Raw genomic sequence first — 26,990 nt, 5'->3', positions numbered from 1 at the left:
GGAGAAGCTGGCAGGCTGCCTTCAGATTCCCTGTACACAGTGCCAGGACCTACTCTATCTGGATCGATATTGCACACCCCAAGGCTCATGCTTTGGGAGAGGACATAAAATTAGAGTTTGTAAGCACTTCCCATATCCCCTAAGGACTGACAGGCAATAAAATGTTAATTTCCTCACCCAAGTTTAGACCTCCTTCTTTGACCAAGCATTACAGCCTTGGCTCATTTCCCAGATATGGAGAATGTCCATAATTTGTTAGTTCAAGGCTCAGAATGTGGCTGAACTTTAATTTTTGTGAGAGAGTGAGATGTGATGGGGGGGACTAGATAGGAAGGGAATGGGATGCTACTTGTTGTACCTGGAGTCTCCTTGACTCCTCCCCCCTCCCACTGTGTCCCCCACAGAGAGGAGCTGATGACCTCGTCCTCCTTTGACAGCCTGGAGGTTCTCCTAGATTCCTTTGGGCCAGTGCGCGACTGCAGCAAGGACAACGGGGGCTGCAGTAAGAACTTCCGGTGCATCTCAGACCGCAAGCTGGACTCCACTGGTTGCGTGGTATGTCTGCCCCATCAGGCTTGGGATTCTAGGGTGGATTGGGGGCGCACAGGATATGACGTAATGCAAATATACAGTGAATAAAAGACTGGCTGGCTCAGTAGGTGGACCGTGTGACTCTTAATCTTGGGGTCTTGAGTTTGAGCTCCATGTTGAGTGTAGAGGTTACTTAAAAATAAAATCTTTTAAGAAAGATGAGAGAGAAGGCTGGGGGACCTGGATGGCTCAGTCGTTTAAACATTTGACTCTTAATTTCAGCTCTGGTCATGATCTCACAGTTCATGAGTTAGAGACCCGTGTCAGGCTCCATGCTGATTGTGTGGAGCCTGCTTGGGGTTCTCTCTCCCTCTCTCTTCTCCCCTCCCCTGCTCACTCACTCTTGTCTCTCTATCTCAAAATAAATAAATAAACTTTTAAAAATACTTTAAAAAAAAGAGAGAAGGTCAAAATGATTGCTTCCTAGTTGTCAATCACCATCTAGTCTAAATTATGACAATTTTCTCTTGACAGAGATGGGAAGCTAATCACTAGTCAATCAAGAAGAATTTAAGGAGCACCTACTGTGTGTACTATAACTATCCTAGTGGAATTTCATGAGTTACATAGCAGGATTCTTTGTTTCTAGTCTTACAATCTCATTGGTGAGGGATACCCCCAAACAATTTGAGAATTAGTTAGCTGTTTAACAGTAAGACATTGGCTCTAATAGGAATTAGACTGTATTGACCGTAATAGGAAATTCTACTGTTGTCTAGGGTCAAATCACATTAACCGTAATAGGAGATTTTAGGAGAAACCTACCTAAGGCCAGAATGATGAAAAGTTATGCCAGGAGTGGTAGGGAAAATAAAAATATATCCCCTTTGCGACCATAGCAATGAATTCATCAAAGGTGGTTTTCTACTTTGTTATAGGCTATGGGGAATTTGCTTACATCTAAAATATGTGATGCTAGGACCTAAAAAGTCCATTTGGTCGAGAGTGGACTAAGAGAGCTCTTGCACTGTGGATAAAGAGTGACTGAACCATGCAGGTAAATGGAGGCAGGAGCGGATGAAAGTCATCAGCTGCCGGTGCCTTTATGTTGGCGTTTTCATGCCCAGCATCACTGTAGTCTGTTGCCAGCCCTCCTTTCTTTTTAAGGGCAGAATGATGCCATCCTCACAGAGAGCAGAGGACAAAGAAGGCAGGCAGGAAAGCCAGACACAAAGTGGCCATAAAGGAGAGGGAGAGATGGCTTATTGAGACGCATAGTTCTGCTGTGATTCTGGGGCAGGCCCAGGAGCCTCCAGCTCAGGGAGAGTACGGTGCCTCATCTTGCTTCCCAGTCTGACAGCCGTGCTCCAAGAAAGGGACCCAGAGCAGGTGCAAGCTGTGAGGAGGCTGGGCCGAATCCCTCTTTCACATACCCTCTTCCCCATCAAGCACCTGCTCCGTTCCGGAAGCTGTGCTCCATCAAAGGCGGATATGGGATCCAGGGTGGGACCCTCTTAGCCCTAACAAGGCCTCCCCGGACTTTCACAGATCAAGCATCACCTGACAGGAGCCTGATTCATCTAGAGGGAAAGAAAGTGAAGGGGGAAAAGGGGAGAGGGCTGAGGGGGCAGGTAGGTGGAGACCTGACTGGTCCATCAAAGGAAGGGAAGGCAGAATAAAGGACCACTGGGCAAGGACAAAGAAAAGTGCCCCATGGGTTCTGTCTTCCAGAGGGGGCCGGGAGGTACGTTGGTGTCCCACAGGACTCTCCTCCCTTTGGCTGGTCCACTTTCAGACCTCTTAAGCAATGAGCTTCCCAACTGGGTCCCTTGGGAGACAATTTTACCGTCTAATGGAGCTCCCAGCTGAGACGCATTTCTCCATTCAGATTTCAACCTTTCATTCCTTGCCACTCTGTCGGGTCATTCTGAGCACTGACACACTGTGTGTGCACGTGTGTGGATACGCTCCCCTCACCCCCTTCCCCCCCCCACCCCCCCGGCCAGCCCCAGCTGAATTGGAGCATGCTCACACCTTCATACACTTACACATGATATGCTCTCTGTCTCCTCCCCTTTCCTGAGCCCCGAGCGGTGGCCTGTCAAGTGCCTTCTGTTGGTGATCCTAGCCCCTTTTATTTGGCACATAGCCTTGCTGGTGTATTTTTGTACTTTTAACACTGTAATCTGTGAGACGAAGCTAGGCAGGAATAGTTCCGATGAATATGCATTTGCAATAAGGCCGCTGCGTTTTAGAATTGGAACCTCGGCAGAAAGTCACCCAATTATACCAGTGCTTGGGATTAGCATAATACTTTGAAGTCATTGGTCCACGTGGCTGTTGGGAGGAGGTGGGGCCAGGTGACTGACAGGCCATTCAACGGGCTGTTTTTCCTTGGCCATCTAGCACGTGATCCCTGAGACAGGAGGACTTAACGGTGAGAGCTGATGTGCCACATCTCCACTCTTGTGGTCCTACTGAGAAGTAGATCAGGGATTTACGGTGAGCTGGGCCGGACGTCAGTACTGGGCAAGAGCCCTGATGAGATAGCAGAGCCGTCCAGGGTCGTCTGGAGCTGTGGACCAGGGACAGAGGTCTTTTGGCGGCACCAAACTGCTGTTTGGGAGAATTGGGCTATCTCCTCTCTACATAAACCCTGACATTCAGTTCTCTGGGCGCCAAACTGAAAGCCTTCTCAAGAAAGGCATGTTTTTATGAAAGGAGAAAGAGATGAGGACCCCGAACACACCGGGCCTGAAGGAACCGGGAGGGGGGCGGGGATGTGGGACAAGAGGAGGCACCTGTGTATTTTCCTGATTGGCTGCAAGCCAGGCAGGTGGGGCTGGTGCGCTGGGGCCGCTCAGTCTTCATTCTTTCTAGGAAGGCAGGACGTGTTTCTCAGTTATGCATGGACTCCCACAGGGTTAATTGCTACCCAGTTAATTGCCCTATTGTTTATGTGGTCTCTGAGGAGAGGAAACAAATGCCCGTGAAAGGCGCAGACCTGTGGAAGCCCCAGTCACTCGTTCCAAACCAGACCACTCTCCCAAAGCAGGGACTGTGGAAACTTTGGGAAGGCTCCTGGGGCAGAGGTCAGGCCCGCACTGCTGATAACTTGGGTCTTACTTCTACCCATGTGCTTACTGGGCCCAGGTGGGAGCTGTCCCCCCTCCCTGGAAAGCATCAGAGCAGTGGCTCTGTGTTCCGTGAAGTTCCATAACGTCCTGCGAAGGGATTGTCTCAGTGTCCTATGTCGCTGTAACAGAGGATCAGGAGTTTAGTGACTGAAAACAATGCTCATATTTGATTTTACACAGCTCTGTGGGTGAGAATGCAACATGGAGTCTCATGGGGCCAAAATCAGGTCTCTGCAGGGCTGCTTTCTTTTCCAAAGGCTCCAGGGGAGAATCCATTGCCTTGCCTTTTCTGGCTTCTAGAGTCTGCCCTCGGGTTTTGGCTCATGGTCCCCTTCCTGTGTCTTTAAAGCCAGCAACACTGCATTCTTTCTGGCCATTCTCCTGTAGCACCTGCTCTCTGATTTTGGCTTCTCTCCTCCACTTTTGAGGACTCCTGTGGTGATGGTGGTCCACCAGGATAAACCAGGGTAATCTCCCCAACTCACCTTGACCTGCAAAGCGCCTTCTGTCATGTCAGGGGACACGTTCACGGGCTCCGGAGGTTAGATTGCTGACACCCTTGAGAGGGGGCCACAGGTGGGAGATGGCAGTGCAGTTGGGGCAGATGTGGTGGGCAGGATGCTGGTCCCCACTCCCAGCTTGAACGAGGGCACCCTCATTGTCCTCCAGCCTTCCTATTGAGGTTTAAGTTAAAATAAAGGTATGAAGGTATGAAAATTATTTCCAGTGCTCTAGAATAACGGAAAGCCCACGCTCTACTGCTCCTTCCTCATCTTCACCCTGATCCTGAAAGTGGCCCCCAAATGCCTTTGCTTTGTGTGCTATCTGCGTGTGCTTAGGTGAGCAGACCGTGGCCTTGGAAGGCAAGGGGTCAGCTGTCCTGCGTTCTCGTGTAATGAACGCATGACCTTGCCTGCCAGAGCATTATGCTCTAATGAGCTTTGAATTACCCAGTGACCCTGCTGCCCTTCTGTCCACATGCTGTCCACAATGGTTTCCCCCGAAATGTGTCATTTCACCTCTACTGGAGCGCAGATGTGCAAAGACCATTACAGATGACCGTATCTCTTTCTCTCCGTAGGACAGCCAGCAGAAGCCTATGCCTCAGAGGCTTTCAGAGAAATGGGGGCAGGAAGCTGAAACATAAATTTAATTCCACCAAACGTTCCCCTTGGGAGAAGTCCTGCATGGCTTGGGTTGGTATGCCAGAGCCCATTAAAAAGTCAGGGAAATCATTATTTATAAAAGGAAGATCACCACGTAGGAAAAGGGAGCTAGTTTTGAGTAGGCATTATGGGTGAGAATCTTATGAATCATGCAGGTAAGGCCAGGCAGGTTCAGCTGTGGGGAAGTGTTTTTCTTCGCCCTGGGCCCCAATGCTCACAGGTCCATCACTCCTGTACAGAGCATCTGCCCCATAATCTGGAATGGAAGGATGTGTGTCTCAGGCCTAGTGAGATTTGACTAGACTCCTAAGTAATTAATCAACCAAAAATCATTGGTAGAAAAAGAGGGAAGAGACAGTGAAGAAAAGGAGTTGAATGGGGGGAGAAATCATTTTAATCTCATTAGCAAATGATGCCTTAGACCAGTAATAAGTCAAGAAGCCATGAGCGGCTCATGAAAGATGATTAACCTTGTGTATTTTAGGGGTCGCTAAAATATGAGCTCATTTATTAGACCTTCTTGATGGGGGAGGGTTGTTGCCATTATAAATGGAGTTTTCTTTTTAAGCCTCTTGTTTATAAAGGCTCTGGGACTGCTATATGTAACCTATGCTGAGAGGGGTTCATATATGACCTTGGGGCTCCATCCTGAGTAAACAGTTCCCTTTTAAGGAATAAGTGGAGAGATTGTCCACAAGGCAGGACATGAAAATGGCCAACACTTGCCAAGAGAAAATACCAACTCCTCCTGGAGGCAGGATTTCTCTCCTGACAGCTGGGCTCTGGCTGCAAATACTTCTAAGAAGAAGGCATGATCTGGGGCCAGTAGTTTTATTTGCATTTAGATTCAGATTTTGAGGAGTCCAGAATGTGACCACAACAGGACAAGGAACATGCGGGCAAAACCAAAAACAAATGCCTACCGCAGGAAAGTTGGTGGATCGGACCCATTGGAGAATAGGCATTCTGGTTCAACCAGAGTGGAGAAGAAAACTGTATTTTCGGTTTCAGCCTTTTGTTCCTGGAAATCTTTCAAAAATATTTTTCCCTGAACTGCAGACCAAGTGAGTTACAGTGCAGTGAAGATAATTGCATCTTCTTCAGTGATTGAGGATCTTGTCTTGCCTTCAGGGTCATCGCTCTGGACATTTTGAGTGTTTTTTGTCTTATAAATATATGCACCCATAATTTGGGGTGTGTGTGTGTGAGAGAGAGAGAAAGAGGAGGGGGAGTAAGAGACACAGAAAGAGAAATAAAAAGAATATTAGGCTAAACCTACAAATCCATAATTGATCCCAGAATGTACTCTGGGAGTTGCTCAAAACAATCAAACGAACAAACAACAAATCTACCAGATGGCTTTACCTGTTGATGTATTGGATTGACTTTATTTCATTAGGGATTCCAGTCAGCCCATGTTTTCTCACACCTGAGAAGCAGCACAGCAGAGTAGAAGAGACAGACATGAGCTTTGAGGTCAAATAGATCTAGTTCCAAAATCTGATTCTGCCATTTTCCACCTCTGTGACCTAAAACAAGGTACTCCTTAATCTTTCTAAGTTTGCTCATCTGTAAAATGAGGTGAAAAAAAGTCTGTATTGTTGCGATTGAAGAAAATACATATTAATTGTCCTGCACATAGAATTGTTTAACTCCGGATAGCTGTTGTTATTTTTGCTTTGCTTGTAAGAGCCAAATAATAATAATAATAATAATAATAATAATAATAATAATAATAATGCAACCAGGACCAGGCAGCTAACTATCTTGTCTCCACATCTGCCAAGAGAGTGTAAATGTCAGGTGGTCCAGCCTGGCATAGCCGTGGGCATCCAGACATCAAGGCCGAGCAAGTTGTGGATATGCCAAGCTTTGAAATTCTGGAACAAAGCCTGCTTGGGTTTCATTTGGTGAAATCTTTGTCAGAAATCATGCTTGATGGAGCATTGTGAAATTAAAAAAAAAAAAAAAAAAAAAAGCAAGTGGTTGGGAAGGTGGAGTCCTGGCTGGTGAGCTCGCCGATGCAAGGGTTGAAACCACATGAGGTGGGAACAGTAGGAGGACTGGCTTTGTCTCTACTTTGATGGCTTTTCTCAAGCTTTACAAAAGGGAGAAAAGAAAAAGGATTCCTAGCAACCAGGGCAGCCCACTGAATTCCAATCAGACGTCCACATCCATGCCGGGCAGCCTCCCAGTGGTGAAGCCCGCTCCCTTCTGGTTTCACATCTGGCCTAACAGCTGGATGGCCAAGGAAGTGGGTGGGTGGGGGCACTAACAAAACATGGGGCACCATCCTCAGCTGCCTCATTGGCTTGTTTACCATCATCTGAAACATCTGGGTCTGCACTGCATGGGGCAGCCCTTGGAAGTGGCTTTGAACGCCGTCACCTTCCAGCACTCCAGCTGGCTTCATAGGGAGGAAGGAGATGGGCCAGCCTGGTAGCCTGGTGGGCCTGCAGAGGGGCCATTTGTTTGGGAAACTGCAGAATTGGTGTCAGCAGCAGCGCACATCCTGCTGTGATCTTGCAGGGAGGGAAGGGGGATGTTTCCCAGGCACACCTGTGGCAGCCCCGGGCTCCTAGGCCAAAGTGCTTGGTGGTCAAGAGAAAGACACAGCCAGGTAGCTGGGGCACAGGGATGGGGGGTGGGGGCTAACACCCTTCCACCAAGCTTTGAAAGTTTTTTTCCATTTGGTTTGGGTTTGGGAGGAGTGTGTTCGTGAGCTGACAGTATGGGTGTAGCACAGTCATTACAAGCTGGTCACCTCCAGGCAGATTCCCAGCTCGGCCCCATACCATCTGCTTAACCCTGAGCAAGTTATTAGCCCCTCTTGCAGCCTGTGTGATAAGGAGCTGCTGTAATGCAAATGTGCAGAATCTTTTTTTTTTTTTTTAACATTTATTTATTTTTCAGAGACAGAGAAAGACAGATCATGAGCAGGGGAGGGGCAGAGAGAGAGGGACACAGAATTGGAAACAGGCTCCAGGCTCTGGGCTGTCAGCAATGCGGGGCTCAAACCTACAAACTGAGATCATGACCTGAGCCAAAGTCCAACACTCAACCCACTGAGCCACCCTGGCACGCCATATGTGCAGAATCTGTTGAACAGACAGAAGAAGCAGGAAGGCAAAACATACTCATTGACCTTTTCTGGTGGACTCCAGTGCAGTGAGTTCACACATCAATTGGCAACGTTAATGGTTTCCACATGTATTAAATGAGGATCCTGTAGGGTGCTGGGAGACAAAACACCCAGAGCACCACCGTAATGCCCAGCTCCTAGTAAGGGTTCAGTAAACAGACTGTTGTGCGAGAGACGGATGGCTGTGTGAGCTAACGATGGGGCAGCTGAGTCGCTGGTTTCAGGTGTGGTCCTGCGATGACCAGCAGTGGGACTTTAGGAAGGTTAAGTTTTCTGTGCATCACGTGTCTGATGGGACCGATCATGCTACCTACTACTTCAAGGGGATGTGTCAAGAGCTGAATGAGTAAGACTGATGAGTTAGACCCGGCCGGGTGGGTGAAAGGGCTCGCACTGCTCCCAACTCCCTTTGTCTTGCCCACATTCTGGCTGACATCTCCGCCTGGCTTATCTCCGCTGGCATACCTGGGGAGTTTACTGAGGATGTAGCCGTGCAGAGAAGCTAATTGTTGCATAAGAAAACGTCCAGGATACTGGCATAAAGCCCAAATCCAACACAGCACCTGTGGGTGCTCCTGGAGCAGCTGCTCTTGTCTTGCATCCTTTGCAAGTGTGCTTGATGCAGGAGGGTCATGAGTCCGGCAACTCCGACCAAGAGAGCAGTCAGATCTCCCTCCTGGGTCACAGAGAAAGTCCCCTTCCTCCTTCCAGCTAGAAGCCCTGGGTGTGTCCATCCCCTCCAACACTGTTGGCTATCTGGTACCAACATTGGCAACGTGTTTGCATGATTAAAAGAAAATCCTATTAATACTAGTTGCAAACAGTAGCACTCCCTTCCCCCAGTCTAAAGAAGTCTCTGCTATTGCTGTTCAATTCTGGCCCACCACGTCCACCCAGTTGGGAGCCAGCGCACCTCACTCTCGTCCTGCTGCCACGTTCCCTTCTAGCCTGTTTAGAGGAATTGGCTTTAATGCAAATGTGTGTGATCTGTGCCCAGAGAACAGAAGCAAGATGTCAAAAAGGTCACTTGCTTTGAAAGGGAGTCCAGCATGGTGGGAACTGTGTGCGTTACTTGCCAATGTTAATGGTCTCAAAGCTGAGTGCTGAGAATAGGTGTGAGTGGTTACACTCTGCTTCCCCGAGAACCCAGTCCTCTGATTCACCTCCCTGCATGGATGTTTTTGTCTGTGCCAGTGCCCGTCCGGACTGAGCCCCATGAAGGACAGCTCTGGCTGCTATGACCGCCACATTGGGGTGGACTGCTCAGACGGCTTCAATGGCGGCTGCGAGCAGCTGTGTCTCCAGCAGATGGTGCCCTTCCCGGACGACCCCACCTTGTACAACATCCTCATGTTCTGCGGGTGAGTTGAGCCGCGGGGGGAGGCTGGGATGCGGGATGGTCAGTGTCAAAACCAGCAAAGTCTGTCTAAATGAACCGGCCACCTGCGGACCTCAAGAGCAGCACTTGTAAAGTCAAGAGTTGAGAGACCCCTCGTGCAAAGTCTAGTCCCATCCCCGCGGGGGAGGAACCTGACCGCAGTCATTGCCAGCAAACACCAGAATTTTCCAGACTGTGTCCTGTGGAACTGTGTTACTGTGTTGTGTGACAAAAGGGTTCCAAAAGCTTGGGAAAGATTGTGTAAAACTAATTAATTCTCAGAGAAGGGGAGGGGGAAATCTTTGGAGGAGTGGAAACCATTAAATTCTGCCCCCAAGCCCCAGCATTTTATGCAGCCACCCTCCCTCTGACCAGCTGATTCCTCGCTGTAGTTACAGAGCCCTCATTTCATTTGTTCCTGGGATAACTGTGTGAGGGAACAGGGCAGGCAATGCCACCCCATTTTACAGAGGAGAAAATCAAGGCACAGTGAGGTTAAGTGGCTCCCTCAAGACTGGGGGTTGTTAAGTGGGAAGATCAGGATTAGCATTCAGGCCCTCTCTGTTTTTTTTTTTTTTTTAATAATTCTATGGTTCCACCAAAATTTACATTTACACTCTGACTAGAAATCTATTTAAAGCCCATTTTATGTTATATTTATAAAGTAAATAACGATTTGGCCCACTCATGTACACTCACAGTTTGCTCGTCTGTCCTCTCCTCCCCCCTCCTCTTCTTCTCTCTCCTCACTCCTTCCCTTCCCTCCCTACTCTCTCCCTCCTCGCCCCTTATCAGGGAGAGTGCATGCTTTATGCCACATATGACGACGCCATCTCCCGGACAGCACAGATGAATGACATGTAGTTCTTTTTTTTTATTATGTTTATTTATTTTTGAGAGACAGAGAGACAGAGCATGAGCAGGGGAGGGACAGAGAGAAGGAGACACAGAATCCGAAGCAGGCTCCAGGCTCTGAGCTGTCCGCACAGGGCTCAGCGCGGGGCTTGTTCCCAAACCGCAAGATCATGACCTGAGCCAAAGTCGGCTGCTTAACCAACTGAGCCACCCAGCTTGTCCAAATGACATGAGGTTCTTGCCCTCAAGGATCTCATAATCTAAGAACCTTGCAATGAAAATCAATGTTTATAATAACAAAGCTATGCTAGCCTGTTGCTAAAAGCCAGTGCCTGCTGAATAATCATGACGGGATTACTGGGTGGGGTGGCAATGTTATTTTACTGTATTTCATTGTATTTTGTTTCTTTTTGATTGATAGATTTTACCTTCAGTTTCTTGTAAAATTCCCTCCTGTAAGTGGAAACCTGATCTAAATTGTAATGTCTCTCTAATGTCGTTGTTACGGTTGGCCCACTTCAATTAATAGAGATACATTTATAAATATTTTAGTCAACATTTGAGCATCTGGTTTATGCAGAGAATCTAGTTAGATGTTAGACAGAGGAGAGAAGGCAGGATAGACGATGGGCCTCTGCCCCAAAAGTAGTTTACGGCGGGACACGTGTATGAACACCAAGAAGAAGGCCCGGGTGGGGCAGGGCCGAATGGGGGGCTGTTGGGACTCTCAGGCGGGACTGAGAGGGAATCAGCCAGCTTCACAGTTCTTTCCAGAAACAGTCAGTCATGGCTTCAGGAAGGAGCCACTTCATGGTCTTGTCCCAGACCCAGGCTGGAGCCGTAGAGTCTCCCGAGGGTCTCAAGTCACGTCTGTGGCCTGGACTAATGCCGTAGATTCTGAACTGGACTTTCCTTCTGATTCCGGTTGGAATTTGGTACGTGTGGGAATTTAGCACTCTCCAAGCGGCTGAATCTAGCCTGCCAAAAGAGTTCCACGACTTCACATTTTATGTGAAGACTAAATCACAGGCACTTAAAATTCAAGAACTCTAGTCAGACCGGTTAACACAAATCGGTAAATGGCAAATGGGGAATATGAACGGTTTGAAGTTGCAGTGACGGGGACCTCATTTGTCCCTCTGCTGATGGTAACCGGAGCAGAATTTGATGAGTGTTTGCTGTTGGCAGGGGACATTGTGAGTCCTTTAAGTTCGTTGTCTCACTTGGTCTTCTCAACAGCCTTTCCCCCGCCTTTTACAGATGTCGAAACTGAAGCTCAGAGAGTTTATTCAGCTCACCCGAGGCCACCCAGGAAAGGGTACTGTCGTGGCTTCTCCACCCCATAACACTATGCTTATTTCTTCCTCCATATAGAAGAGAGGTCTTTGTCTTCTTATGACAATTGCCATAGATAGTAATAAATACTGTGTTTTAATGTCATGAACATCTTTAAATTCTAAATCTGGGATATTTTCAGGAGAGACCCACATTAAATTAATATGCTTTTTAAATGACAGGTTTATCAAAGTAGTCCTTGAACTACCAAATTACATTTTTCTCAGTATAATTACAAATAAGGTCCAATTAATGACCTCTGGCTCATTGAGCCATGTTTACCAACATCAGTACTGCCCTTCCATTAGAATAACTGTATGTGCTTAATGGGGAGGGACGCCACGGAGGTGTTCACACGGCATGCCCTAACGTCTATTTAGTTCAGGAAGGCTACTCTGAATGGAGGGGGAGTTTAATACGGGATGAACTTGCATTTGGATACATTCAAACAGAACACAGTTGGAAGATGATCGATCTTTCTAATTTCCTAGTTGACTTGTCACAGGACCAGATTAGGAGGTTATTAATTTCTTAAGCACAATGTCATTCCTTTTGTTGCCTAATTACCCTCTACACAAATGCAGGGTCTAGCCACGTAGATGGTTCTTGAGAAAGGTTCTAGAATATCTCAGATTTAGATGTGGTAACTCACGTACAAATTTATCTCCAGTGACCCTTCCCCTGACCTATGTGAGAGAGGATACACTTAGAGAAGGAAGCATTCCAGAGCTCTGAAAGCACTTATCTGCAAAGGAAAGGCAAGAGTTACCATGTGGTCACATAATGGATGGAGACTCGGTTTGTAGGCTTAAGAGACCGAGTTCTAAAGGGGACAAAAGCAAAGTGGGACACTCATAATCTTCACCGCCCAGCACTCTCCCACAGGTGTTTCTTTCCAATCCATTGGGTTGAGTTGGCTGCATATCTCATTGACAGAACAGCTCTCTATCTTGAGTTTTCCACTATGGTAGGTGCATCGAGGATTACAAGCTTGGCGTGGATGGACGCTCCTGCCAGCTCATCACGGAGACCTGCCCAGAGGGCGGTGACTGTGGGGAAAGCAGGGAGCTTCCCATGAACCAGACCCTCTTTGGGGAAATGTTCTTTGGTTACAACAACCATTCCAAGGAAGTCGCTGCTGGGCAAGTGCTGAAAGGAACATTCAGGTGAATCTCATGTCTGTAGAACTGATCTATTCAGCGTCATTGATGGGTCTTCTGAGAGCTTTCAAGTTGGCCTAAAGCTTTTGAATGTTGGAGCAAGGGGAACGGGATCCTAAAAGGACGGGTTGTGTTCACTCCCATGGTCTTCTCCACTTTCCAAAATCTGGGAACCGTGCTTCCTTAGCATGAGCAAAAAAGTGTTAAATAAATTTTTATCTTGCCCAGGCAGGGACTGCAACGTTTTCAATGGGAGCCACTAGAGAATCCTCAGGTTCTGTTTTGCTCTGAGGGGAAGAATCAGTGTGTGAGTCAGTCTAGAATAGTGGTCCTCAAGTATGGCCCAAGGATGCTGAGGGTTCCTGAGATCCTTTCAGGAGATATGCAAGGTGCTGCCTCTTCCAACTAAAAATGCCTGGATTTTCTTCATTCACTTCAACCCAGTAAGTTGCATGTAAGAGTGAGATCCCAGCTGTCCTCTATCAAGTCAGGTGTCTAAAAAATTGCAAAAATATAAAGTAATGCCACTTCCCTCATCATTTTTCATAATATGTTCATATTTAATGGGCTGGTTATTGTCATTTTTAGATGGATTAATACATATTACAAAAATTTCTCTTTTAATTTCTAATATGATAAATGTTGACAGATAAAATCCAAGCAAACAAAAGTTACATGGGGGGGTCTTCATTTATTTTTAAAACTACAAAGGGGACCTGAGAGCAAAGTGTTTGAAACTATTGGTTTAGAAGATTTCTTGGAGATTCTTCATTTGACCCCTGTTCCTATTCTGTCTTAGACTGTTAGAATACATCTTCCTCTTCCTCAGAGCCCATGCTTCCCAGGAGATAATGATGAAGAGGGGGAGGAGGGGAAGGGGCAGGGAGAGGAGGAGAAGGAGGAAGAGGAGGAGGAGAATGTTATAATATGAACCAGCATTTGGTAACTTCCTAGGCCTGGACCCTTATGAGCAAACCAACAGTAAATGCCCAAGCCAGTTCTTGGAATCAGTTGCTTTTTCTGTTACAGACAGTAGACTTACCTAATATTTTCCCTTTTAGGCTGGGACTTCATTTGTCAGTGGCAAGCAGGATGTCATAACTAATCTTGTAGTGCCTGGAATCTTCTCCGTAGTCTAGAAATAAGACAGTGTATGCCCAGATCTTCTGGAGTGGGGATCAGGGGGTAGGGCCTCGGATGAGAAAGAGGGAAGAATGTTCTCCATCTTCCAATTTACCTTTTCAGCTGACTTATGTCTCGTCTGTCTCAGCCCTCACCCTACGTCTCACACCCTGTCCCACTGCAGGCATGTCCAGCAAGTGGGGTTCAGGAGGAGGGAAACCTTTTGGTCCAGGAAGAATTTTTTTTATTGTGGGTTGAGATCTAGATTACCCACTAATGAGTGGGATTCACCTTAACCCTCAGAAATGACGTCTGCTTCTGTTTCCAGGCAAAACAACTTTGCTCGAGGTTTAGACCAGCAACTACCAGATGGTCTTGTGGTGGCCACTGTCCCCCTGGAGAATCAGTGCCTGGAGGAAATCTCAGAGCCCACCCCCGACCCTGACTTCCTGACGGGTAAGTGTGTCTCCTGCCCTTACTCAAACTGCCGAAAACCAGGCAGCTCCTGACGGTTTCATAAAATGAACACTCTTGACCTCACTTATTTTGGTGTTGATACCAGCTGCGGTGCCTGGGTGGCCCAGTTGGTTGAGCATCTGACTTGGGCTCAGGTGGTCTGTGAGCTCAGGCCTTGCATCCGGCTCTGTGCTGACAACTCAGGGCCTAGAGCCTGCTTTACATTCCATGTCTCCCTCTCTCTGCCCCTCCCCTGCTCTCACTCTCTCTCTGTCTCTCAGAAAATGAATAAATGTTAAAATAAAATAAACCAGTGAGTAATTTACCTGATAAACAATTAAAACTTCATCCTGAAACACTACTAGTAGGATTATTTGTCAGTAAAATTGCCAATATTATTATATAATCATCTGCAAAAAAAATGGTAGTATTAATACTTTTCCCTGCTAGTCTTGTTGGCATGCTTTGAAAACAAATGGCATAGCAGATATGTCACAGTTCAGAGGTTTTGGTGGATTCGAGAAAGTGAAGTCAGAGAGAAGGTGGATGGCTACCATAGCCTAGATGTCTGTCACTGGGGCCGCTGGCGTCCCTGGCAGGTACTTATGGACCAGCAGAAGGGAGGAGAAAATGGTAGGGTTTTGTTGTCAAATGACCCTGGCTTTGAGTCACAGCTCTGCTGCTCTCTAGCTGTGTGCCTTTAGACAGCGTGGTCTCTTGGGGGCTCATGAGTCTCATCATAAGTTGGAGATGATGGCCCTCAATGGTGTTTTGAGCCCACTGGCATTCTTCTCCTGGGCTCATTATGGGGCTGAAGTATGAGTTGATTCGAAAAGGCAGGAACTTCAGGGAATGCTCCTCCATTTGGGGCCTCTGGAGACCTCCGTTGCTGACACCTTCTGACCTGAAAAAGACACTTCAAAAGGTCCAGTGGACCCATAAGGGCCGGCCAGCCAGGGACCAACATCAGTTGCTTATAAAGCTGGATGTGATCTCAGTTACACTTCTACTGTGCTCATTTCTGCATTCTTCTTCTCCCTTCCTTGTTCTGTGTCTCTCCCATCCATTTCCTTCCTTTTCTTAAGAATGGGTTGTGCCAAGGGCAAACCTTTTCAAGATATCAAGTTCATGACCTTACATTCAAAACTTTATTTTAGACCTGAACCAGATCAGAAGTAGGTCTGTCTGAGGGAGTATTGCATAGTGATTAATAGCACAGGCTCTGGAGCCTGACAGCTGGGTTCAAGCCTTCCCTGGATGTGTGATCTTAGACAAGCCTCCTGCCTTCTCTGTGCCTCGATATTTTTACCTGTGAAAATGAATATAAAAATGTCTTTCCATAGAACAAGGAATAAATAAATTCATATTTTTAAAGTGTGTAGAATATTCCTGGTGCTTCCATCTCTAGTGGTAGGCAGTCTGGTTTTCTTATTTCTGTGTCATTTGCTAAGCAATACTTCCATGTCTGCGTATGTGTAAAATGCCTGGAAAGGGAGGTATACACCCACAAACAGGACAGGTTCCACATCAAAGAATGTCTCCTGTTTAAAGGTCCACCGAGACCTACATGTAGTAGTTTACGATGGAGGTGAGGGGACTGTGCTTCAGTCGCTAGGCTGGGAGGACACAGGAGTCCTGGATGCCACCTGAGGCATTTTTGGAGGGGTGGGTGGAGAGGTCTGAGAAATATCAGAAGAGTACATTTGACCCTACACCTTTGGGAATAAGGAACAAACCCAAACCCAGCCCTCAACCACAACAGAAACTTTTTTCTCTTCTGTGTCCTTGGACCTCTCCTAATTTGGCATATTGGACATAACAGGAGTAGAAGGATGTCCATGTAGGTCATTTACATTTATCATGGCTTTGAGAGAGTGAAGTCTAACATTGGTTGCACAAAGGTTTAATCTTGCTTTTTAAATTTTTTTAACATTTATTTATTTTTGAGAGACAGAGAGAGACAGATCATGAGCAGGGGAGGGGCAGAGAGAAAGGGACACACAGAATCAGAAGCAGGCTCTGGGTTCTGAGCTGTCAGCACAGAACCCAACGTGGGGCTTGAACCCATGAACTGTAAGATCATGACCTAAGCTGAAGTCAGACCCTCAACCGACTGAGCCACCCAGGCGGCCCTCAATCTTGCTTTTTAAAAAGCCCAGAATAACTAGAAGAATTCAAGAGATGGTTGACCAAATGTCTCCTATATTAACTTTCTAGTTCTGGTGACTTCTTAATTGTGCCTTTCCTGAGAGTCACATAGAAAATATCATGTCCTGTTGCCCTAGGCACTATGATAGGTTATAATCTGCATAAACCTACAAGCTTAGGAGATTTTAGAGGGGAAGTGATATTCAGAAGCTCAATGGCAGCATTTACAAGCATGGTGGTGGTTTTTCATGAAAAACCAGAGCTCTACTCATAAATAGATTCTTCCTTTAAATACTGTTTGGAAAGACTGCCTGTAGTAACAAAATCCCTTCTACCTTACTTAACCCAGTAATTCCCAAACCTGTTTAACTAGAGAAACTTATACACCTGATAGGCATTTCCATCTTTCAGAATTATTGGTTGGAAGAACATACTGGAAAATATTGGGTTTTGTGCTTTATCTAACTGAGTGCTTCCCTCTTCATCATGGGACACCTGGGTGGCTCATGGGGTTGAACATCTGACTTTGGCTCAGGTCATGATCTCACGGCTCATGAGTGCGAGCTCCACGTCAGGCTCTGTGCTGACGGCTCAGAGCCTAGAGCCTGCTTCAGATTCTGTCTCCTTCTCTCTTTCTGCCCCTCCCATGCTTATGCTCTGTCTCTCTTTCAAAAATAAATTTAAAAGACATATAAAAATTTTTTTTAAATAAGAGTTAAGAACCCTGAGCTTCACCGGCCTTTTTGATGTTTTAAGTTGTGTGGAAATAAATGAAGAGTGGCCACATTAAAGCAGATGAAGGCTGTTTATTCAGAGCTTGCTATAGCAAGGGGCTCAGCCACTGTCACTTGCATTTTGGCCGAGCCTGAAGGGCTGGCAGAGGAGTAGGGAAGCTGCAGAGGGAAGAAGGGAGGGCTTCGGATGTGCCCTGATTGCAGGCTATTGGCATGAGGGTTGGCCAACTACCTGGGCGTGAGGCATTCTAGATAGATGTTTAGGGGCCTGTAGGTTGGACCTAAATTGGGAGCAACAACAAAAATAGGAATGCTGACAGGTATCACTCACTCCTGGTCATGTTGGGCCATTTTTTACAGAGCTTATTCTTTGGCTTCCTGGACTGATCGATAGAGATAGTGGTCTGACTTCTCAAAGTCTGATTTATAGACAGTGGACTAGCTTCTTTGGGTGCTTACTATAGATAATAGTTTGGTTTCCTGAGCTTTTTCCTGCAGCTTAGGGGTCAGAGTTCTATTTTTATATATTGTCTGGCCAATGCCCATCTGTATTTTGAGTCTCTCAATTTAGAAAAAGAAGAAGCTGGAGGAAGGCCAAGGAGGGAGAGGAGGCTGCTGGCTACATTTATGGGCCAGTGAGTGCCATAGTTATTAAGTCTGTGTGAAGGTTTAGAGCTCTGATCTCTTTGGAACTTCTTCACATTCATCTGAAGGAAGAGATTTTTAAAACTTTTAGGCAGAATACATTTCCCTGACATTTCAAATAAAATAATAAGAGAAACAATCTTCTGTCTTTCCTGCCTTCCTGTTTCTTCCCTTTCTTCTTTCCTACCTTCCTTCTTTCCTTCATTTGTCCCTTTCTTTCTTGATTGTGCATAAATCTACTCATTCTTTTTCTCGAGCATAGATTAGGGAAACTGTTCTTTCTTGAGAAAACATAATCAGATATGTTGTTGGAAAAACGAATCATTGAGAGATGTGTCCCAAATAATAAAACAAAACAAAACAAAAATAAAATAAAATAAAAAACTAGAACTGACTGCGTGTCAAGGGTTTACTAAGAAAGAATCCTATGGCCCAGCCAGCAAGTATATACTTTAAAATACCCCTTTCTTCCTAACTAATGGACATATTATACATGTGCAGACACCAAATAACATTTCCCAAGAACTGAAAGTTCTGTCACTGTATCCTTGACCATAATGGAACCAACATGCACTCAGTAGGATTGTTGTTCAGTGGCTAAGTGACAGAGCTCGGTTTCTTGGCTCATTCTGGGTGAATATGGTACTCTGTGGTCCGTTCCTTTTTTTTTTTTTAAACATTTTATTTATTTTTGTGAGACACAACGAGAGAAACAGAGTATGAGCAGGGGAGGGGCAAAGAGAGAAGGGGACACAGAATCTGAAGCAGGCTCCAGGCTCTGAGCTGTCAGCACAGAGCCCAATGTGGAGCTTGAACTCACGCACTGTGAGATCATGACCTGAGCCACCTGAGCCGAAGTCAGACACCTAACCGACTGAGCCACTCAAGTGCCCCCTTGTTGTCCCTTCCTAACCCCTGACATCCCTGCTTTGATTTTCTTTCCTCTGTTGCTCTGAACTAAAGCCTAGGAATTTATAATAAAAGCATCTATAAAGAAATGTCATGTTTATACAATTAGGGCTGACAGGGCAGATGACATGGTGGAAGCCATGTGTATATATGATACGTTATCTTTTTTCAACATATCTTTATACCCATAACTCTACTGGGCTCTGGCGGCTTACCTGTAAAAGCAGGTGAGACAAATACCATTATCGCCACTTTTCAGACAGGAAAGTGGAAACATAGGACTTGCCTAACCCAAAGTCACCCAGCTGATTGGAAACTCAGGATTGCAAAGGATACAAGAGATCACCTCTGCTAAGCCTCTGACTTTACTGATGAAATCGCCAGCAACCAAAAGATCCCCCAGCCAGGTATCCGGAGAGGAACTCAGCCAGGGGCCCTCAGGCCACATGGCCCGCGTTAGAACTCCAGCCTCTTGATTTCCTGCTTTTTCCTTTTCCCATCAGGAAAAGCTGCATTAAAGGGAATGTTTTCCAATATACTGAAAAGACTTCGTTGATTGGACTTGCTAACTTTTTTTATTAATAGACTTTTTTAAATAAAGCTGGTGAGCTGACGTAACTAAAGAATGTGTGTTACGTACCATTGTCCTACAAAGCGTGCACGTTTTGTGCTCTACTGAAATGTGCCTTTGAGGCATGTGACGAGGGTGTTAATTCTATAAACTCAGAATTTCATTGATATGCTTTTAAAATTAACATAAAGGGGGGCACCTGGGCAGTTCTGTCGGTTAAGCATCCAACTCTTGGTTTTGGTTCAGGTCATGATCTCGCAGCTTCGTGGGTTCGAGCCCTGCTGACAGCATGGAGCCTGCTTGAGATTCTCTCTCTCTCCCTCTTTCTCTGCCCCTCCCCTGCTCACACTGTCTCTGTCTCTCTCAAAATAAGTAAATAAACTTTAAAAAATAAAAACAAAATTAAAATTAACATAAAGGTTCAAAGCCAGAGTATGATTGCTGTCACCAAGCATTAATGCCCTGCAAGAAGAACATTTGAAAGAAAAAAAAGTACAGAAAACCTTCCTTCAGTTTCAAGTAACTTCTCTTTGATTGACTGAGCTGAAATTTAAGCAATTGATTCATTAAGTACCCCTTCTGACCTTTTTTCTTTTTGCCTCACTAATAATTATTCTTGTATGATTCACACAGAAATGGAAATTTGGCAGTTACTCAGCTAATTTGATCAGAGTTGACGAGCAGCTAATTAATCCCGCCCCATCTTCCTCCAGTTTATGTATTAAATTAGTTGATTTAGCCTCAAGGAAATGTGGGTCAAAATGGCAGGATAATTCACTAGTATGTATTATCACCATTACATTTATACATATTATATTTATACACACTATCTATCTACATTTTCTATACGTATTGCCATTATATTATGTACATACATATATATGCACATACACATATGCCTATACATATATATTTATTCCTATAACTTATAAACATAACAAATATTAGGCATAGAAATGAAGGTAAAATTGGTTTTCTAAACTTAGCAAGGTGTTTTTTTTTTTAATTTCTTATGGCACAATTATTTTGTTTCTGTAGCATTTTATATTTATCCTAATGACTGGAATTCAAATGGGGTGCCCCTCCTTCTCCAAGGTGCTCAAGCAAGAACAGCCTATTTTAACATCTCTAAGCACCTACAAGGATGTGCTTATTGAGAATGACTTTGGACAAGTGCCTTGGCTTCTCGGAGCCTCAGTTCTCCCATTGGTAAAAAGAGGACCACAAATAAAGTGTCTGTCATAGACTCTGGCACATAGATGGCACTCAATACAGGGCCACCCTGACCCTTAATGACTTAGTCATGCTGACCCTGTCCCTCCTGGTGAAGAAGAAATCAGCATTATCAGCTTCAGAGTAATTAAAACTTAAATACTGAACACAAATCAGTTAAATGGGACAGAAAAATCAATGTTATCAGGTACGTGAGCTGAGTCAATTACTGCAGCTATTAAAGAGAGTAAAAATCTGGTGTGTTACAGTAAGCCTAGAGTTACATATAAATTTACTCAGGTAATATTGTAATAGAATGGTTAAGAACAGGGACGCCTGGGAGGCTCAGTCAGTTAAGCGTGACTTTGGCTCAGGTCATGATCTCTCGGTTCGTGAGTTTGAGCCCTGCATCGGGCTCTGTGCTGACAGCTTGGAGCCGGGAGCCTGCTTTGGATTCTGTAATTCCCCCTCTCTTGCCCCTCCCCCATTCATGCTCTGTCTCTCTCGCTCCATCTCTCTCAAAAATAAACAAACATTTAAAAAAATTTTTTAAATAAAAAAGAAAGAATGGCTAAGAACACCTCCCTGCCTCAGATACATCTGGAATGCCACCCTGGCTTTCGCTGTGGCCGAGGGCCCTTATGCAAACACTCTCTCTGAGCTTCCATTTCTGCATTTATAAAATGCAGGTAATAACACCTGTCTCGTAACGATCAAGTAACTTTATATATGCAGAGGGCTTAGCAAAATGTCTGCCGCAGAGTAAGCGTTCAATAAATGGTAGCTGTTGTCACTGTGATTCCAGAAATCCTGTCCATCAAAGAATGCTTTCTCATTCTCTCACAATGACACCTGCTAACCTACTAGACTTGGGACCTGTGAATCGATCGCACACACTGAGCCCGCGTCTCCTCTGCCCCTAGGGATGGTGAACTTCAGTGAGGTGTCTGGATACCCCGTGCTGCAGCACTGGAAGGTCCGGTCTGTGATGTACCACATCAAACTCAACCAAGTGGCCGTCTCTCAGGGTGAGCACTGCAGCAAGCCATCCATCTCCCTCGCTCCCGGAGCTCAGAATCCCTTTCCAAGGGCGCAAGCCTTTTATCCCATTGTTGAAGAAGCAGTCTAAAGTGCAGCCACTTCAGCGAGATACATAACCTGTTCACTCAGATTCACCCTTAAGGGCAAGCCCCTGGAATCAGAGCCTTGTCTAAGTATAGATTAAATTCTTGCAAGTTTTATCATGGACTGAAGAGATGGGAAGGGCAAGGCGGGAACCACTGAAGAGAAACACCTACTTTATCATTCTTCCTGGGGTCACGCAGTGCAGAGAGAGGATATGCAAAAGCAGACATTTTAGAAATTGACAGACTAAAACCATCCAAATGCAAAGAACATAACGTAGAGTTTTCAGACAATGAAAGAAAGAAGGGACACAGAGCAAGAAAGAGGAGGGCGTGGGGGAAGGGATAGAAAACAGCTTTTATGGTCACTAAATAATAGCAAATGAACTAAAGACATACAGATGATAGATAAGAGAGAGAGCTTTCTAATCCGTTAAGGAATAGTGAATTCCAAAACTCAGACAAACTGAGTCAAAACAGAGCAGTGAGGTGCCTAGTACAAGTGTTCTCTACATTTAGTGGTAAATGCCTTGAGTCAAGTTTTTCCTAGCAATTTGCAGATGGGAAAACTGCTACAAATTAAGCCTTAATTTAGGTGCACATCTCCATTCCACATCATCCCCTGGGCCCAGGAGAACATTACTCCACTTCTTCCTCTGAAGCTACCTAAAGAACGTGAAGTTCATGCCATAGGGTCTTATTTCTCTGTGTCGGGTCAAGAGGTAACTAGAGCCAGATGACATTGTTGGCACAGGATGACAAGACAAGGAGAGGGATCTTCGGGTCAGCACCAGGGATGCAGAGCCTCTTCGCCAAAAGGAGAGACGTAAAAGGCAGGGGACAGATAGAGAATCATAAAGAGGATGTGAGTCATATCCTCACATAAGCAAAGCTTTATGCCTAGGGAAAGAAACTGCATTAAGGATATAGAACGTGTCCATAGGACACAAGGGGGCCCAGACTTTATTTTAACATCAAAGAGTTCTTGGCAGGAAGGGATCGGGTTGGGGAATCTTCCTGGAGTAAACTCTGCTGGTACAGAAAACCCTTGAAAGAACTAGGCTATCTACATTCTAGGAAAATGTAGCCCTAGGGATTCTGACCTGTTCACAGTCTGAGTTTGCACCAGCACGGGTGCTGTGCATGTCGGGGGTTAACGGTGGGAAACCTCTGTTGCCACATCCCTTTTAAAGCCACATGTGGCATCACAGGTGGTATGGATTTCTGCACTAAGGGCCTTGAGCCGGGGCGGGTTCTACGTCATCCTGATAGCACCGCTGTGTACAAAGGCACACTACAGCTGGCCAGGTTCGGAAGGTATTGGGTTTGGAAATTTTGTTATGGGCTATCTTTCTGACAGTAATGCTCCTCAACAGGGAAAACAGATCTATGGAGATTTGGCCGGGGAGGAGGGTGGTGGTGGGAGAAACAGATCCTTTCCTCCATTTGCTATTTCCCTGTTTGTATACTTGTGATTTTCTGACATAAATATGAACAGTATATTAGGGACTTTTCCTACCCCTCTTCTTCCATATCTTCCCATTACCAATGTCTATGTCTGGAGGCAATATTCTATCTCCAAAAAACTCTTTTGGTCATTCCCCACAGTTAGAATACATTTTTTACACTGCGACCTTGTGCACATGCACACTCCCCCCCCCCACACAAAGAAGTTTCATGAAGCTGTACATCATCTTACGAGATGAAATGTTCTTTGCTGGTATTTGTGTTTCTATTTTAGAGAATGCTATTCTTTTTTTTAATGCTATTATTTGAGCTCACTAAATTAATTTGATGTCATGACTTGTGATTTGAAAAAGAAAACCCAAGACTGACTTAAGCAGGGGGTTAGATTTGGCAGTGTAGTGCCTGCACGAAGTTTATCAACATCACCAACTGGCTTGAAAAGATACTCACTTAGGAACGACAATGCCTAACTGGTGGAGCTAGCTGGAGGTGCTCACCTGCTAGTTCCAGCCGACTCTCCAACATCACTTTGGGCCACAAAGGCACTTCCGCTTTTGAGGCTGCATGGCCTGGGAATCCAGATACCCCCCACCCTGTGACTCCCGCTCTTACTTTTGGGTGATGTTTCTCTGTAGCCCTCAACAACGCGCTCCACTCCCTGGATGGGGCTACATCTCGTGGGGATTTTGTGGCCCTACTGGACCAGTTTGGCAACCACTACATCCAGGAAGCTATCTACGGCTTTGAGGAGTCCTGTTCCATCTGGTACCCAAACAAGCAGGTCCAGCGGCGACTCTGGTTGGAATATGAAGACATCAGCAAAGGTGAGTGGTGTGCTCATCAGCATATTCTATACCCTATGCAGGTGTGGCTGTTTAGGTGCAAATCACGGGACCAAAATAAAGGAGTCTGTTGGCAAAGGACGGATTCAGTTGTTGGCTTGATGCTCTAGGCCCATCTTTAAAATTGCCAGGGTTGGGGTGTTTGGGGAAACTTTAGATACAGGATGGGATCAAAACTGTGTGGTCACTGTGTGCGTTACCATGGAGAGAGTCCACTAAGGGTATTTACCAGTCCTCATGCATTCTTGCTGTTTGCAAGGGCAAAGTATTCGACTGCCCTCATGGAATGTGGAAGGAGCAAGAAAGTATTGAAGTCTCCAGCACTATTGCCTGCCTCCAGCAACATGTCCTCCGCCCTACACTGGCTGGCAACCCCTTTTAGTAACCACGGTGGAAACCTCTTCTCCTCTGACCCTGCCCTATCTTTAGGCCCATTTCCCCCACTGATTTGTACTAAGAGGGAATCTCCATCGGCTCAAGTGTTTGTATAGCTCTGAACAGCAGCCTTACAAATAAATCCTTATCCACTCGTGGACAGCCAGTTAGTATTCAGTCCAAGTAAGTATAAGAAATTGGAGTTATTCAGACCTTTTGAATTCACCTTCTGGTGTGGGAGGAGTACTGTCTGGCAAATATATATTCTAATCAACCAAGGCTGATGTAGAATTGCCATTCATGGAATTTCTTCTGCGCTTACCCTCATGGCATTCTGATGAGGCTGAGTTATAGATGTGTGAGTTGCTAAAGGGCAAGCAATGAAATTAGTGCAATGGAAACTCAAGAAATAGGTCATCCTAAGATTTAATGATCAAGAGGCCCTCTGAAATGAGGGACCCTCTGTGTCAGCAGCACTGGACTGGGAAAATGTGCCCCCATGGCTGAGATGCTCTTGACTCTCTGAGCTGTTTCATCTCACTCAATAGCTAGCAGAGGCATGAGGGCCTCTCTTCCGGCTGGTCCTTTTCTTGCAGAAGCAGTAAGAGGCTTGTGTCTGGGCACCAAGTTGTTGCAGGCATTTCCCTCCAAGCCCCCATTCCTCTAAACCCAAGGACATAATCACAGGCTTCTAGTATCCTTTCAAGCTTCGGTCTCCTAATATTGTTGATTCCAATTTGCCAAGAAAGGAGTGTCATGCAAGCGAATGTAGATAAGACCAGTTCCAGCTGGCAAAGCTTTCTTGCATTTCTATGCCAGAGCCTAACGATTGAACCAAAAGGCTAATTCCTCCCCTGCTTCTGTTTGCCAGTAGTTCATGGATGGCCACGTTCTGGGACTACAAGGAAATGAGTCTGACCTTCCCCGAAACTCCTGGTTCTATTCTTTGCTTTTATCCTGAGCTCTGCAGTGTCCTTGAAGTTAAACACTGAGCCCAGGAGGGAGGTGTGTTTGTGACCTTGGCACTATGCCCTCCCATCCTGATCTCAAGCCATTCTCAAGTTCATTTTGTCACAGTCCAGGTGGTGACTTTAGTTCTCATAAGTATTATGTATGCAACACCTTGCCTGTTACTGGTCTTAGAAGATACTTAAACAGTTCAGTGTGTCTATTTTGATAGCCCTCAGTTATTCATATATGCCACCCCCTCCCAGGTCTTAACCTCTGGGTCATAGAGTTTATCTCTTTTATTGTTTGGTCTGCTTACTACTCTTAAATATTTTTCTCCTCCAGAGACACTAATTTCCTTTTCTCCCAAAAGAAGGATGTTCCTGATGAAGACTTATCAATACATAAAACGAAGGACGAAATTCTTCCCCTTTTCTGCACTCCGAGAGGGTTGCTCCAGAATGGGGTTTATACACTAGGGGCGACTAGTGTTCTGAGAGAGCTGTACCTAGCATGACATAAAAGTGACATCTTCTGGGACTCGAGTCCCTTGATTATATGTTCTTGCCCGCTCTAACTTTCAAATGCTTCTAGTGAAAAGGGTTTCTCTGTTGTTTACTTTTGCACCTGTGGTCACATGCCTAAAATTACTCATAGATTGGATAGGAATATTAATTAGGGGTGAAATGAAATGGAAAATGCACAGCACTTAAGGGATGGGTCTCTAGACTTAGTCAGGTGACGTTTGCTTAGTCAGTTAACTGGCCTGACCCCACCTGTAATGCGCTCAGTGGTTCCTTCCAGTTCTGAGCGTGTCTGGATCCCTCTTTATGTGAGCAGCTTTCTCGGGTCAGACATTAGAATAAAGATTGCCCTCTTCTCTGTCCAAATCACTACACAGTTTCTCAAAGGTAGGTGTCATGCCTTATTCAACCTTAAATCCCCAGGGTCTGACACAGAGCGAGGCACATGGTAGGTCCCCCAACAGCTGTTTACTGTAGTTGTTGCTCATGGTGATGGCGGCAGTTACGTGGTGGTGGCGGTGGTGATGGTGGCAGTAGGTGATGGTGGGAAAAGCCCTTCTGATGAGCCAGCTTTCCAAGTGGGTTTTATTAGAGACATGCAAAGTGCTCTAGTTCTACCTGACTGATGGAAACTCACAGATGGATATTTTTGGCCAGATCCTCAGAAAAGCGGCCTTCCATTCATCATGTACCTATTTGTCACACTACCGCGACATGGTGTGGCCATATCAGTATTTAGGAATATCTGTCTTTCATTCTTTAAATTTTTTGTTAATGTTTTTTATTTTTGAGAGACAGAGAGAGACAGCGTGAGCAGAGGAGGGTCAGAGAGAGAGAGGGAGACACAGAATCCAAAGCAGGCTCCAGGCTCTGAGCTGTCAGCACAGAGCTCGACACAGGTATTGAACCCATAAACCATGAGATCATGACCTGAGCTGAATCCGGACGCTTAACCAACTGAGCCACCCAGGCGCCCCAGAATATCTGTGCTTGGATATGTCTGACTGAAACCTATGAAAAATAAACTCCCATTTCTCATTGTTCAAGATTAGCCTATCCCAGTCAGAGTGGCTAAAATGAACAAATCAAGAGACTATAGATGCTGGCGAGGGTGTGGAGAGACGGGCACCCTCCTACACTGTTGGTGGCCATGTAAACTGGTACAGCAGCTCTGGAAAACAGTGTGGAGGTTCCTCAAAAAACTATCCA

At 45.7% G+C, this 26,990-nt stretch overlaps 1 protein-coding gene across 3 annotated transcripts in view; it reads left to right on the top strand.

The window, feature by feature from the left end:
- ASTN1 (astrotactin 1) overlaps positions 1-26,990 on the top strand; it is a 298,956-nt gene that overhangs the window by 201,375 nt on the left and 70,591 nt on the right. For 2 of the 3 annotated variants that reach the window (XM_029935123.1, XM_029935124.1), the window contains exons 11-16: positions 405-555; positions 9,171-9,337; positions 12,516-12,710; positions 14,155-14,282; positions 21,425-21,529; positions 23,728-23,916. In XM_029935123.1, the coding sequence (XP_029790983.1) occupies positions 405-555; positions 9,171-9,337; positions 12,516-12,710; positions 14,155-14,282; positions 21,425-21,529; positions 23,728-23,916 (935 nt within the window). The remainder of the gene's footprint in view (positions 1-404; positions 556-9,170; positions 9,338-12,515; positions 12,711-14,154; positions 14,283-21,424; positions 21,530-23,727; positions 23,917-26,990) is intronic. The other variant, XM_029935125.1, reaches the window with a different exon arrangement.

This window comes from Suricata suricatta, chromosome 3, assembly GCF_006229205.1.
Source record: "Suricata suricatta isolate VVHF042 chromosome 3, meerkat_22Aug2017_6uvM2_HiC, whole genome shotgun sequence".
NCBI classification, from domain to species: domain Eukaryota; kingdom Metazoa; phylum Chordata; class Mammalia; order Carnivora; family Herpestidae; genus Suricata; species Suricata suricatta.
This window is presented reverse-complemented; position numbering and strand designations above follow the sequence as displayed.